This window comes from Perna viridis, chromosome 15 (genome assembly GCF_037379345.1).
Source record: "Perna viridis isolate PV_CMFRI_1.1 ecotype Kerala chromosome 15, ASM3737934v1, whole genome shotgun sequence".
NCBI classification, from domain to species: domain Eukaryota; kingdom Metazoa; phylum Mollusca; class Bivalvia; order Mytilida; family Mytilidae; genus Perna; species Perna viridis.
The window spans coordinates 6057167-6069575 of NC_142459.1; the positions used below are offsets into that span (position 1 = coordinate 6057167).

General features: G+C 33.2%; 1 protein-coding gene across 4 annotated transcripts; it reads right to left on the reverse strand.

Annotated features, from left to right (window-relative positions):
- Positions 1 to 1422: 1422 nt before the first annotated feature.
- LOC148596702 (uncharacterized) lies at positions 1423 to 9254 on the reverse strand. Of its 4 annotated transcripts, none has more exons than XM_088564219.1 (7): positions 8972 to 9254; positions 7655 to 7953; positions 5136 to 5249; positions 4398 to 4422; positions 3555 to 3590; positions 3047 to 3135; positions 1423 to 1847 (listed from the first exon to the last, which is right to left on the reverse strand). In XM_088564219.1, the coding sequence occupies exons 2-7, from the start codon at positions 7659 to 7661 to the stop codon at positions 1759 to 1761; spliced, it is 360 nt and encodes a 119-aa protein (XP_088420345.1). In that variant the 5' UTR covers positions 7662 to 7953; positions 8972 to 9254; the 3' UTR covers positions 1423 to 1758. The 4 variants fall into 4 exon arrangements, with proteins under 4 accessions (XP_088420345.1, XP_088420347.1, XP_088420344.1 ...); XM_088564221.1 differs by having other exon boundaries at positions 7655 to 7845; positions 8968 to 9254; XM_088564218.1 differs by having other exon boundaries at positions 8968 to 9254.
- Between the last annotated feature and the right edge of the window lie 3155 nt (positions 9255 to 12409).

Sequence of the window (12409 nt, forward strand, 5' to 3'; positions counted from 1 at the left end):
TGAAAAATTTCTTGACGTAATTCAAAATAAATCTTATGCATGATTCGCAATCATATACATATGTTAATATACTAAATGACTAGGTATATGATTTTTAAAATTGTCTTTGAATTTACCAAAAAAAAATTAAAAACAGTTTATTACTCAAAGAGCAATAGTGGGAACTGAACTTCAAACGGAAATCAGAACAATGTCATCCAGGGACAAAGAACATACATTGAAAACAAACAAAGACAACAAAGAACATAAAATAACCAAACTAACAAATACAAGGTAACAAGGGTAAATGAGCAACAGAACCAAAAAAAAAAAAACAAAAACAAAAACAAAAAGATTTTACATTTTTGTTTAGTAGATAGTTCAAGAATAAGAGACATAACTCTTGCAAATAGAGTTTTGTTAGTATTATATTCAATTTATCAAAGCCTATCCAGCTTTTAATTGAAACAGAATAAATTGAATCCAAGTTATTTTGGTGCTTACATGAGATTGATGTAAAATGCTGAATACAAATGTTCCAATAATTTAAAAGATTCCAGCTGAAATAAAACGGAACAGACAGAGAAAAGAAAACAAATGTATATGCGCAACCCGGACTCTACTAAAAACTGGGAGCATTGACATGGTGGATTTGTAAAGTAAGCGTCATTTGCTTTTCTACAAAAAACACCGAGTTGCTCATAAAATGTCATATCCGGGATGGACGAAAGAGGTACTTAAGGTGCAGATGGATACATCATAGTGGAATGGAAAGTCATCGCGTTTGTCCTATATTTTTGTCAATAGTTTTTCTTAACCATAGATACCTAAAACCTTGTTATTACTCCGATAATAATCTAGCATTCAGGTTTTACTGCTATTGTATTCTGATAATAATCTTGAATTGCGGGTTTCTAGAAAATCTTTCGAATTTTCGCAGAATCGAAATTAAATTGTTATCATTACAGAATACCAAGTGTCGTGGTATGACTGAATACCCTCTTTGACAGATGTAAATATGGAAGAGTATAGTTTTAAAGTGGTTTGCAAGTGCATCTTGCAGATCCACCAATGAAACGTTGTTTGTATGGATTCTTGTGGAGTTTTTAAAACCAATACATAACAAAAGGAACATATATGGTGACATGCAACAAATGCACAGTCGTATAACCTTTATAAAAAATGTCAATACTTACAGTTTGTTTGTTGGGATTTAACGTCCGAGCAGCAATATTTCAGCTATATTCAGACGACGAACATAAAAGTGATGATAAAATGAACATGAAATATGTGGCGCGTGCTACCGTGTACACGTGTTTTTTTACGGATTATAATATAACTTTTTGTAAAACATAATGTTAATACTTTTATTACATATGAATTTGATGTTCATTCACTCTACTGAAATGAATGAAAAAAACTAATAAACATCGGAATGTGACGTATGTTTATTTACATACTTAAAGTGGAAAGTAATTTACACACACACAGAAGCCACGCCCAAAACGTTGCTAATATAACAATCGAAAATCAACCACAGTTGTGGTCTCTCAAAGCTTTTTAAATACGTCATATTAGAAACGCAGATAACCTGACAATGTTTTAGAAGAATATAATACAATTATGGAACCTGATATAAAACAGTAATTACATAGATACAAACACATGTTACCCACTTATCTAAATATGCCCATATTTAAGTAAAACTTAATTTATGTACTTTTATTACAAAATAGATACTGAAATATGATTTTTTTTTTAATGTTCAAACGTAGCAAATTAGCAAGGATGTTTAACTATTCCATTTTTGCCGTTTTTCATCTCGTCTTTTTCGCCATTGGTATCACGTGATTTCGGGGAAACAGCGCCTGGAATGTAAGAACAATCGATAGAAAACACTGATCAAACTCAATATTACTTAATATGAAATAATTGGTAGAAAATAAAGCGTAATAATATAGTGTTACTTACTGACTGATTCTGTAATGACTTTGGTATTGATTAAAGGTAGGCTATATAAGTCCTGACACAGGTGACAGGGAATCAATACGGGGTCAATACAGAATCAGTTCGTAACAATTCTATTAAATAATCAAAATAGTCTCCACATCAGGTGTCAATTTGACCAGCCAGTCCGCATAGAAATCCATATTGACCCTTTGGAAAGTAATTCTGCTTTGACTTCAAGTCTGTATGTCTAATCCTTATGACCAGCCAGTCAGCATGGAAATACATATTAACCCTTTGGAAAGTTAGCCTGCTCTGTGTATTGTTGATTTGTTAATTGTAATATAAAGGTACATTTTAAGTATCTGTCTTTGTAAGAATCATGCAAAATCTGAAAAAATGTGATACACCCCACAAAGGCTACATATTTTTATTTTTGTAATTAAGTTGTTTTATGAGTATATACAATGGAATGGGTAATTATTCATTCAAATCTGCCTGCTTTTAGGAGATAAGCAACATTGAAAATCGTATAGATTCTATTGTATTTAAGTGTCATTTACAGAGTTATCTCCCTTACTTTTGAAATCTACAGTGCATTCTATATAATTTTTATCTCCTAAGAACACGGGTTATATGACAAACTGAATGTTTATTCCTGACTATGGCAATACAAACAAAATATCAAAAATAAAAATATGTAGCCTTTTAACCCATGAATCACATTTTGCATGATTCTTAGCTGGAGTGCTACTTAAATCATTTTTGCAGTGCTATTTCATTAATTTTGTCATACTATTGTTCCAGGTTTTATGTTGGTTAAATGTCTGTTATAAAAAAATGTAAAAGAATTCGTCAAGCTGCAATAATGGAAAAGACCTGGTAACAATAGTAATAAATATATAAAATATATATAAATATATATTAGGTCCATTATTGAAATTGAAATTTATTGCTCCATGCCAACTTAATACATGTTCCAAAGTACATTAAGATTTGGCACATCGTTCTAAAAAATGATACTGGGCTAAACTGGGTCTTTCAACTAAATTTCCTATCTTGTTTGTAACCTTAATATACGTTGAAATACTGAACCAAATTACGTGAATAAATATGATACCTTTCTTGCACCATTTACAAAACAAAACTATAGTTATGACAACCAAAGCCAAAACGACTATCGATCCAATCACTGTACCTGCTATCTCCCTGAAAGTGGAAGCAATGTCAGTATAACAAGTATCGATTTAAGAAACAGATGTATCAATAAATCTGACAAATCCGCTATAATTGCGATCACAGGAATATAATAGATTACTAAAACTCATTATCTATCTTCAACATTGTCAACATGTTTTTTTTAATATTTTCTATTGTTAAAACCAATAATGTTTTACTGCTAAATGATAAAAAGTCTAACTTCCAAGGGAATATAATTGTACAAAGTATTGATTCCAATGTATTATTTGGTCATACGATTTGTTCTTGGCGATTTCAAAAAGCACTACACATTATCTGTATCTGTTTTAAAATTCCTATAAACACAATTTACTTTATGGCTTATTTACATCTTGAAAGTATGAAATAAATAAAGCTGAAAAATTTGGGTGGTATTTGTGTACACTTACCAATCAGATAAATCGGCAGTATCTACTGATTCCTCTCTAGAAATAAATATGATTATTTCCTAAGAAAACCAAATAATTATCGATTGCAAATGATAAAAACATATTTGAATATCCAATTATACCATTGCTGAAATGGTGATGACTAAAGGATAAAGTCAACATTTGTCCATATTTGGCTGTTCACTTTACGCTACGTCAGTTGAACATTTTTATTAAAAATGAATTTGTTGTTCATTTATGCACTTACTTATGAAATGAATCAAAAAAGCTGATACGCATTGGAACGTTCTGTGTTTACAAAATTAATATGGGACACAATTTTAATCACAGCCAATTCTTAGAAATTAATTTTAAAACATATTTTTATCCTTAAACAAGAGAAAAATAGCTCTGAATTTAACTGAATAGGGGCGTGTCAATATTTTTGTATCCATTGAGATATAACAGAAGTATTTTAACCAATCAGATAAGAGTATTTAACTCAAATTAATATATTACAAAATAGATCACAGAATGATAACGTTTTTTAAACATGTTAAAACGTAGCAAATTAACAAGACTGGTTAACTATTTTTGCAGTTTCATCTTGCATTTGGTATTACCGACTGCAAATGATAGATACATATTTGAATGTCCTATTAAACCATTGCTGAAATGCTGATGACTAAAGGATAAAAACAGATTGTCTATAATCGTTTAGGTAGAAAAGTACTTACACGTAATTTTTTAAATCAGAATATGTACGAAATTTTTTTTCTCATAAGAGCATTAATTGCTGAATCGTAGTTTTATAACTAAGAAGTTTTTAGAAAAGCACAACTGTTTTCAATAAATAATACTCACGATCCACAGGCTCCAACGCAAATATCTAAAAAAAGTATTCTCTATATATAAATTACACCTAAGGCACATACGTTTTCACAGGGCAACGTAGAAACGAATTATGTACTGCATTCTTAAGAACGAATTATATTTTCGTCAATTCTGATCTATTGATCATGGAAAAACAAGGATGTTAAATAAATCACAGTTAATGCACAGGTAAAAAATGTTCACGCAAAATTCTCGTGAATCAAGCTTCACCTGAAATTCACTTGAATTTTACATCAAAATATTGTGATTCTTCACGTGAATTTCACTTAAAATGAATTTCATTTGAAAAGCTACACGACCTCATGTGAAGATTCTATATACATGAAATTTACAGAAACTCTGTCACATATTTTGTTTGCTCTATTCAGGTGAAAATCATTTGAACATTTTGTGAAATGATTATGTCTCACTATTCTAAGATGGATGTTGCTAACTTTGATAAAGGAAAGACACTTTGATTTTGACATAACAAGAGTAAAAAGATAAGATATGGATGTATATCATACTACTCCTAAATATTTTCTTAGGATAAAAGAGTGAGTATTACAATGTTTTTAAAACGTCACAATTACTTTGTAAAATTATGTCTACGAAAAATATCAATCAATCAGAAAGAGTAATCAAGGGAACCAAGGTTATAGCAGAAATGTTTGATCCAAAATAAATTATTAGTTTTCGTCATCATGTAGAAAGGATTAACAAAAATACCACAGTGAGTTCCATTGTATCCCTGTGCACAAATACACTTCTCATAAAATCCACCAAATTGTCCAGGAATGTTTGTGCAATTACCTCCATTTAAGCAACCAGGGTGACAGGGTGCTGCAATAATTATAAGTTATTTAACATTAGCCAGTGTTTCAGCCTGATACCATATCTCGCCCATATCTCGCCCAAGATCTCGCCAATATCTCGCCCAAGATCTCGCCCAATATCTCGCCCATATCTCGCCCCAGATCTAGTCGAGGTCTGATATGAGTCGATATGAAAACAAGTTATATATTGTGTCACGACAGTTTTGTCACTTTAATAATTATTACTGTAATTATTAATTGGTTGTCTCATCTAAAGTCAATCGAAATCTGAATCCGAATAAAATCTGAATTCACTTTGAGATACTGATCACTGTTACAAATTCGATACATGTTTTAGATTATCACGTTCCTCTTTTATATAAATCTTTGTTTCAAACGGTACACTTATGTGAGATCTAATTCAAAACACGAAACAAAAAAAAAGGTAAGTATTAGAAAGATCATTGTTCCATTTCTCTAAAGTTATCTTGAAAATTAATCTGCATCCTAATGCAGGATTTAACGAAGCGACGACAAACAAACGTACGCTATTGGAGAAAAGTAGTTTTAGTGTCAGTTTTCCTTTCCCTCACCAGATGAAGTTTTAAAATAATTTTTAAAATGAGAAAAGTTGAATATCACAAAATATCAACAAACGTAATGTTCAATGTAAACGTCATTTTCTTTTTTCTATATACGATATGCTAATATGGAGAGGGAGTAAATACAAAAACCAGGCAGAGGGTGGCACAAGACACATTTTTTTCAAAACTTTTTCACCCATTTCATATCACAAATGCAACCTCTTCAAATTAAATGTTGGTTTTTGTTTAACTTTTGTGATTAAAGAGAAATAAATTACATAGAAAGCATTAAAAATGCATTGAAAAAAGGTAGATAACGTTTTCATTTAAGCAAAAATATTTACTGTATTAGCGATTTATTTAGATAATTTAGAACACACTTTGTCCTATTTAACATTCATATGGTAAATACATTACATTGCAACGAAAAATTAAGTGTAATAAAATGTACCCTGTGCCACCCACGTCTGCCTGATTCTTAAATGGAGAGCCTCTTTAGAAAAAATCCAATGACTACAAAAATGAAATTAATAAAATCATTCAAATTTGAAATCTAGCTTCTATGAGCCATTTACTTATCTGTTTTACGCAAACAGAAACTCCAAGTTGTTCATTGATGCTATAAACGTACATACCAAATTCCATTCTATTCCAAAATGTTGTTATTTATTCTATCCAAGTCATCGACGAAGAAGCATATGCAATTTAACTTGATTTTACCTTATTTAAGACAGGTTAGGAAAACCCTGTTATTTTAATCTGTTCTACATGATACGTTTCATAATCATATCCATCTATTAATAGGATCTTTTGAATTTGACAAAACCCTAGATTTTTTTTTGATGGATACAACTAAGTGACAAGTCTTCTTTCATAAAATTTGATATCTGTATAAGAGTTAGAAATCTTAGCTGATTAAAGAATCTGTGAATTCTTAAAAAAAAAATTCGTTACTTTCTCCGCTATTTATACAAGTTATCAATACAATCCTACTTTTGTGATTTTGCACATAAGGGCAATGAAAGAGTAATCAAGGGAACCAAGGTTATAGCGGTAATCAAAAGAATGTAATCCAGGGACAGACATACGCAACAAAGAACATAAAATAAAGAGAATAAGGGTAACTTTTGAAGTTACGAAACATTTAATGTCTAACTTAATGCTGTATTTTCTGAAACAGCCTTTTTTTTTTAATTTCCTGTGTTTTGATTGCATCTTCTCCTCGAAAGGATAGATAATCAAACCATAGATGATATTTCGTTTTTCACTTGGACATGGCATTTTATGAATAACTTAGCGGGTGTTTTGAGAAAGAGAGAATATCTATCCTACCGGTGCACCTGGTGCGGGTGTGTTCATTTAATAAGTCGAAATATTTATTCATGGATGAAATAAGGAAATCATGATATTTATTTCAAAACTATTATCATTTTAATACAATCGCTGTACCTATCACAAATCATTTTAAGATATTTTCCACTTGACTGAATGAATTCATTATGTTCAGATTTTCATCCGTGATTTTTCGAAGCTTAATTCAAAATTCCATTCAGCTTGATCTGAATAGAAATGAATGTAAACGAACAAATGCCATTTTTCCTCTCTCCAAATTTATGAAGAAACCGTAATTATAATGTATTTCTGCTTGTTTATATCGTTTGGTACATAGGACGAATATACCTATGCTGTTATATATACAGTAATCAAAGGAACCAAGATTATAGCGGAAATCAAAATAATGTAATCCAGGGACAAAGACAAGACACGAAAAACAGATACGCACATTCTGATATCTGTTACTGGCAAATAAACTTCGAGTGCTAATCTCAATATGACAACTAACATATACCTTCCATATTTTGGCATCCTTTATCAGATTTGACCTTCAACAACCAGCATGACCCTCTTGAAACACTCGAGTTAGTTCCCTGTATTAGTTGGAATCACTGTCAATTTCTGCTTGTACTTTATTACCGTTTCAACTGTTTTCTACCAATCCTTCGTTAATGATTTCCAGTTTGTTTTGTCTTCAGATATCTCCTTTGCATCAACAAATGTTATTTGAACATGTTGTACTACGAAAGCGATTTTTAATACGTTGGAAAATTGTAATTACATACAACAAACTAAGGACACAAAAAACTCATTCTGAAATACAGATGTTCTCGTAAACGATAAATACGTGCAGGTATCTCGAACCCTATATCTAAAAGTAAAATTATTCACAAAGCAGAGAAAGCTCAATACTCTCCCAATAAGTTGACTAAACCGTTGATTAATTCGTAAGGGATTTAGTTTTGATATTTTTGTCAAACGTTTAAGATAGCATTTTTTCTAGGTTTAACATTGACTCCCTCATAGGGCCGTCACAAAAAATCTAACACACTATAATTTAAAGCGGCTTTCGGTATTATGTCCTTATTGTATGACTTATGATATACTGTGATTCTCAACCCACATGGGAAGAATTTGGATTTATTTTACATACGATGGGGACTTAACTTTTTTCGGTTTAAACTGCTCAGGATTTTGCATGTCAGTTAACTGCTAGTAGTCCTTAGTTTTTATAAGTTATTTTTATATTCACTTTCTTTATTTCCGTTGTAACAAGGAAATCAGACCTTTTTATCTGATTTTTAAGTGTGTTTAATTATGTAATATTGTTCTCACGGTGCTCATATTTCAGAGGGGGAGGTTTGTGATCACGCCAAAGTACTTTAACCCCGCCACTTGTTTTGCGCATGTCCCAAGTCAGGAATTTGTTTGCCTCTGTATGCCGCGCTTCGTTTCAACTTTTAATTTACGTTTTATGTTACTTGAGTACATAGGGGCAACTCTTTCGCTGTGCATGTGTATAATGATGTTTGGGGGCCGGCAGTTGTAGCCTGTCCTATGGTATGACGGTTTCCTGGTCGTTCATTGCAGATTGAAGGATGGTCTTCAGCTGACATTTTCATCCCGGTGGGGTTGTTGTCTCTTAGATATATTCACCTTATCCATTCTCACTTCAATAATTGTATATGCTGTAAAATCGTGATTAAGTTGGTCGCCAAAATAATACAACTTAGGAAAAAATTTCGTTTTAAAAAGGTACCTATAAAAAAACACTTTTGTGACTTGTGTGAAGCTGTATTATTGTTGCTACAATTTTATTATACTTACTTACAATGTTCCGGGTGCCACTGGCGGATTTGGGCATGGCTAGCCTTCCGGAACATCTGATATCACTTAATGTCTGTATTCACGTTCAGGCTACGTGATTGCATATCGATATACATGTATCTAAGTGTCCCATTATACTATTTTTAAAATTAATTATCTACAAATCATTTAATCATATTGAATTATATTTCAAGAAAACTCATGACACAAAAGCTTTATTGAATTTTGTGTAAATTTTGCATTCATTCCGGTACAAAATTGACATTGTTAAAATAAAACAAAAAGTGAGCAGATGTATGTAACTTATTCAATAAAAGGTATAATGTTATTTAAATAACTGCAATGAATAGTCGATCACCTTACGTCGCCCCATGTCTAGTAATAAGTATAAATAAAACTAACTTGAAAAATCTGGAAAATCCATATTTTCAAAGATTTAAATTCAAATATATTTCAACTCAATCATGACTGGAAATTCTTTATATTAGTACGTATAAGACCTACAAATAGGAAATTGATATAATAAGTATATGTTAAGGATATTTACTTTACAACCTTCATCAGACTTGACGCTTCCATGATCAACATAGCAAACAATTATTCACTTTCTCTGGTCGAATGCGTGTTGTTTGTATGTGTTTCTTTTTTCATATATTATTGTGTATGCGCGTTCATGTGTATGAATGTCTCCATGTGTGTGTGTGTTTTTTTTTCTTTCGGGTTTCCCTGTCATTTATCCTCGATAATTATATCTTCATTGATATTAAAGAATTTCAAATACATTGTAAAATGTTGATTACATATAATTTGCACAATTTTGCGAAAAGAAAATATAATCACATCTAATTTTTCCAAAAGGGCTGGCTGCAGCGTCTAGAGTGAATTTCGAACGTCCAACGCTGTTCAGAGCTTGCTTGCGTTGGTTTGTAAACACTAATTTTTGGCATTTTAAAATTATTCATATCCTTAATCAAAACAAAGGCATTTTTATTTAAGATCGGTAAGTAAATAACAATCACGCGGCTAAGTAAAAATTAAAAAAAATGTATTTAAAAGGAACACGAGTTTTTGGTAGTTGAGAATTGATGTGTCGCCTTTCGAGTATTTAAATTGCGATGCAAATTTTTGGTCGTTCCCTCCGCTGGACTCGAACTCGTACTATATAGCCTAGCTGGCCGAGTGGTCTAGGGCGGTGTTGCCATAGATGTCACAGCAGTACGAGTTCGAGTCCCGCGGAGGGAACGACCAAAAATTTGCATCGCAAATTTGACAGTTCTAACATCGTTGGGAATTTTTCAGACCTTTATATATAAATATAAAGAATGAATTGAATCCAAGTTATTTTGGTGCTTACATGAGATCGATGTAAAATGCTGAATACAAATGTTCCAATAATTTAAAAGATTCCAGCTGAAATAAAACGGAACAGACAGAGAAAAGGAAACAAATGTATATGTGCAACCCGGACTCTACTAATAACTGGGAGCATTGACATGGTGCATTTGTAAAGTAAGCGTCATTTGCTTTTCTACAAAAAACACCGAGTTGCTCATAAAATGTCATATCCGGGGTGGACGAAAGAGGTACTTAAGGTGCAGATGGATACATCATAGTGGAATGGAAAGTCATAGCGTTTGTCCTATATTTTTGTCAATAGTTTTTCTTAACCAGAGGTACCTTTTGTTTGTTTGTTTGTTTGTTGGGTTTTAACGTCCGAGCAGCAATATTTCAGCTATATTCAGACAATGAACATGAAATGGATGATAAAATGAACATGAAATGAAAAAAAAGGATGGGTCACAAGGATAATAGGGTCGACAAATTTTGATTGCCACTGGAAAAAGGGGGACGGGTAAGGTCGGGCAATTTAGCCTCCTGTGGCGGAGCGCAAAGGTTCCTACTCCTATCGAATACCACAGCAGGGTTCTTTAACGTGCGAGGAACGTGGCATCTTTCCCAACACGGTGCACCACTATGGTTTGCGGTCAGGTTTTCCGTATTATAGCCTGACAATCCCAGCATGTAACACGCCAGGGGTACCCCATTCCACCACCTGGGGCACACATCCCAGTTGCTCTGTGGGCAGAGCGCCTAGCCCCCGGCTAGGTTTCTGAGCACTATTTAGTCGCCTTTTACGACAAGCTTAGCGCTGCTGCAGGCCTATTCTTTTAACATCCGGACCTGCACGGGACAACCAGAGGTACCTAAAACCTTGTTATTACTCCGATAATAATCTAGCATTCAGGTTTTACTGCTATTGTATTCTGATAATAATCTTGAATTGCGGGTTTCTAGAAGATCTTTCGAATTTTCGCAGAATCGAAATTAAATTGTTATCATTACAGAATACCAAGAAAGGAAGAGTATAGTTTTAAAGTGGTTTGCAAGTGCATCTTGCAGATCCACCATTGAAACGTTGTTTGTATGGATTCTTGTGGAGTTTTTGAAACCAATACATAACAAAAGGAACATATATGGTGACATGCAACAAATGCACAGTCGTATAACCTTTATAAAAAATGTCAATACTTACAGTTTGTTTGTTGGGGTTTAACGTCCGAGCAGCAATATTTCAGCTATATTCAGACGATGAACATGAAATTGATGATAAAATGAACATGACATGATGATGAAATGAAAAAGAAATGGGGCACAAGGACAATGGGGTCGACAAATTTTGACTGCCACTGGAAATAGGGAGAGGTTGGTAGGGTCGGGCAATTTAGCCTCCTGTGGCGGAGCCCTATGGTTCCTATTCCGGGAGAATGCCACAGTATGGTTCTTTAATGTGCGTGGGACGTGGCATCTTTCCCCACACGGTGCACCACTATGATTGCGGTCATGTTTTCCGTATTATAGCCTGACAACCCGAACATGTAACACGCCATCCCTTTTTCATTTCATCATTATTTCATGTTCATTTTATCATCAATTTCATGTCCATCGTTTGAATATAGCTGGAATATTGCTGCTCGGACGTTAAACCCCAACAAACAAACAAACAAACAGACAATCCCTGCATGTAACACGCCAGGTGTACCCCATTCCACCACCTGGGGCACACATCCCAGTTGCTCTGTGGGCAGAGCGCCTAGCCCCTGGCTAGGTTTTTGAGCTCTGTTTAGTCGCCTTTTCCGACAAGCTCAGCGCTGCTGCAGGCCTATTCTTTTGACACCCGGACCTGCACGGGGCTACATTGCATTTGTGATGATCATATTACATTACTTTTGTGATCATCATATTACTTCTAAATATCGTAGCACAGGAGAGTTAGTAATAGAAAATACTGACACAGGACAGAATCTGTACACATATCATGCTTTTTTTATTAAAATATATAGTGGCAACCATTGGATTATTCTCATCACACAGATTGAGAATATCGACGACTTCAATACAGAGATATACTAGTATCCAGTAAAAAAATGTCCATTTTAACAGC

Bases quoted from the DNA above. Each gene is read 5' to 3' on its own strand.
- LOC148596702 (XM_088564217.1), bottom strand. The intron at 4,423-5,135 runs GTATTTTTGTTA...TACTTTTTTTAG, and splicing joins ATACAATGGAACTCACTGTG to ATATTTGCGTTGGAGCCTGT. The intron at 1,848-3,046 runs GTATCATATTTA...CTTACATTCCAG, and splicing joins TTGTAAATGGTGCAAGAAAG to GCGCTGTTTCCCCGAAATCA.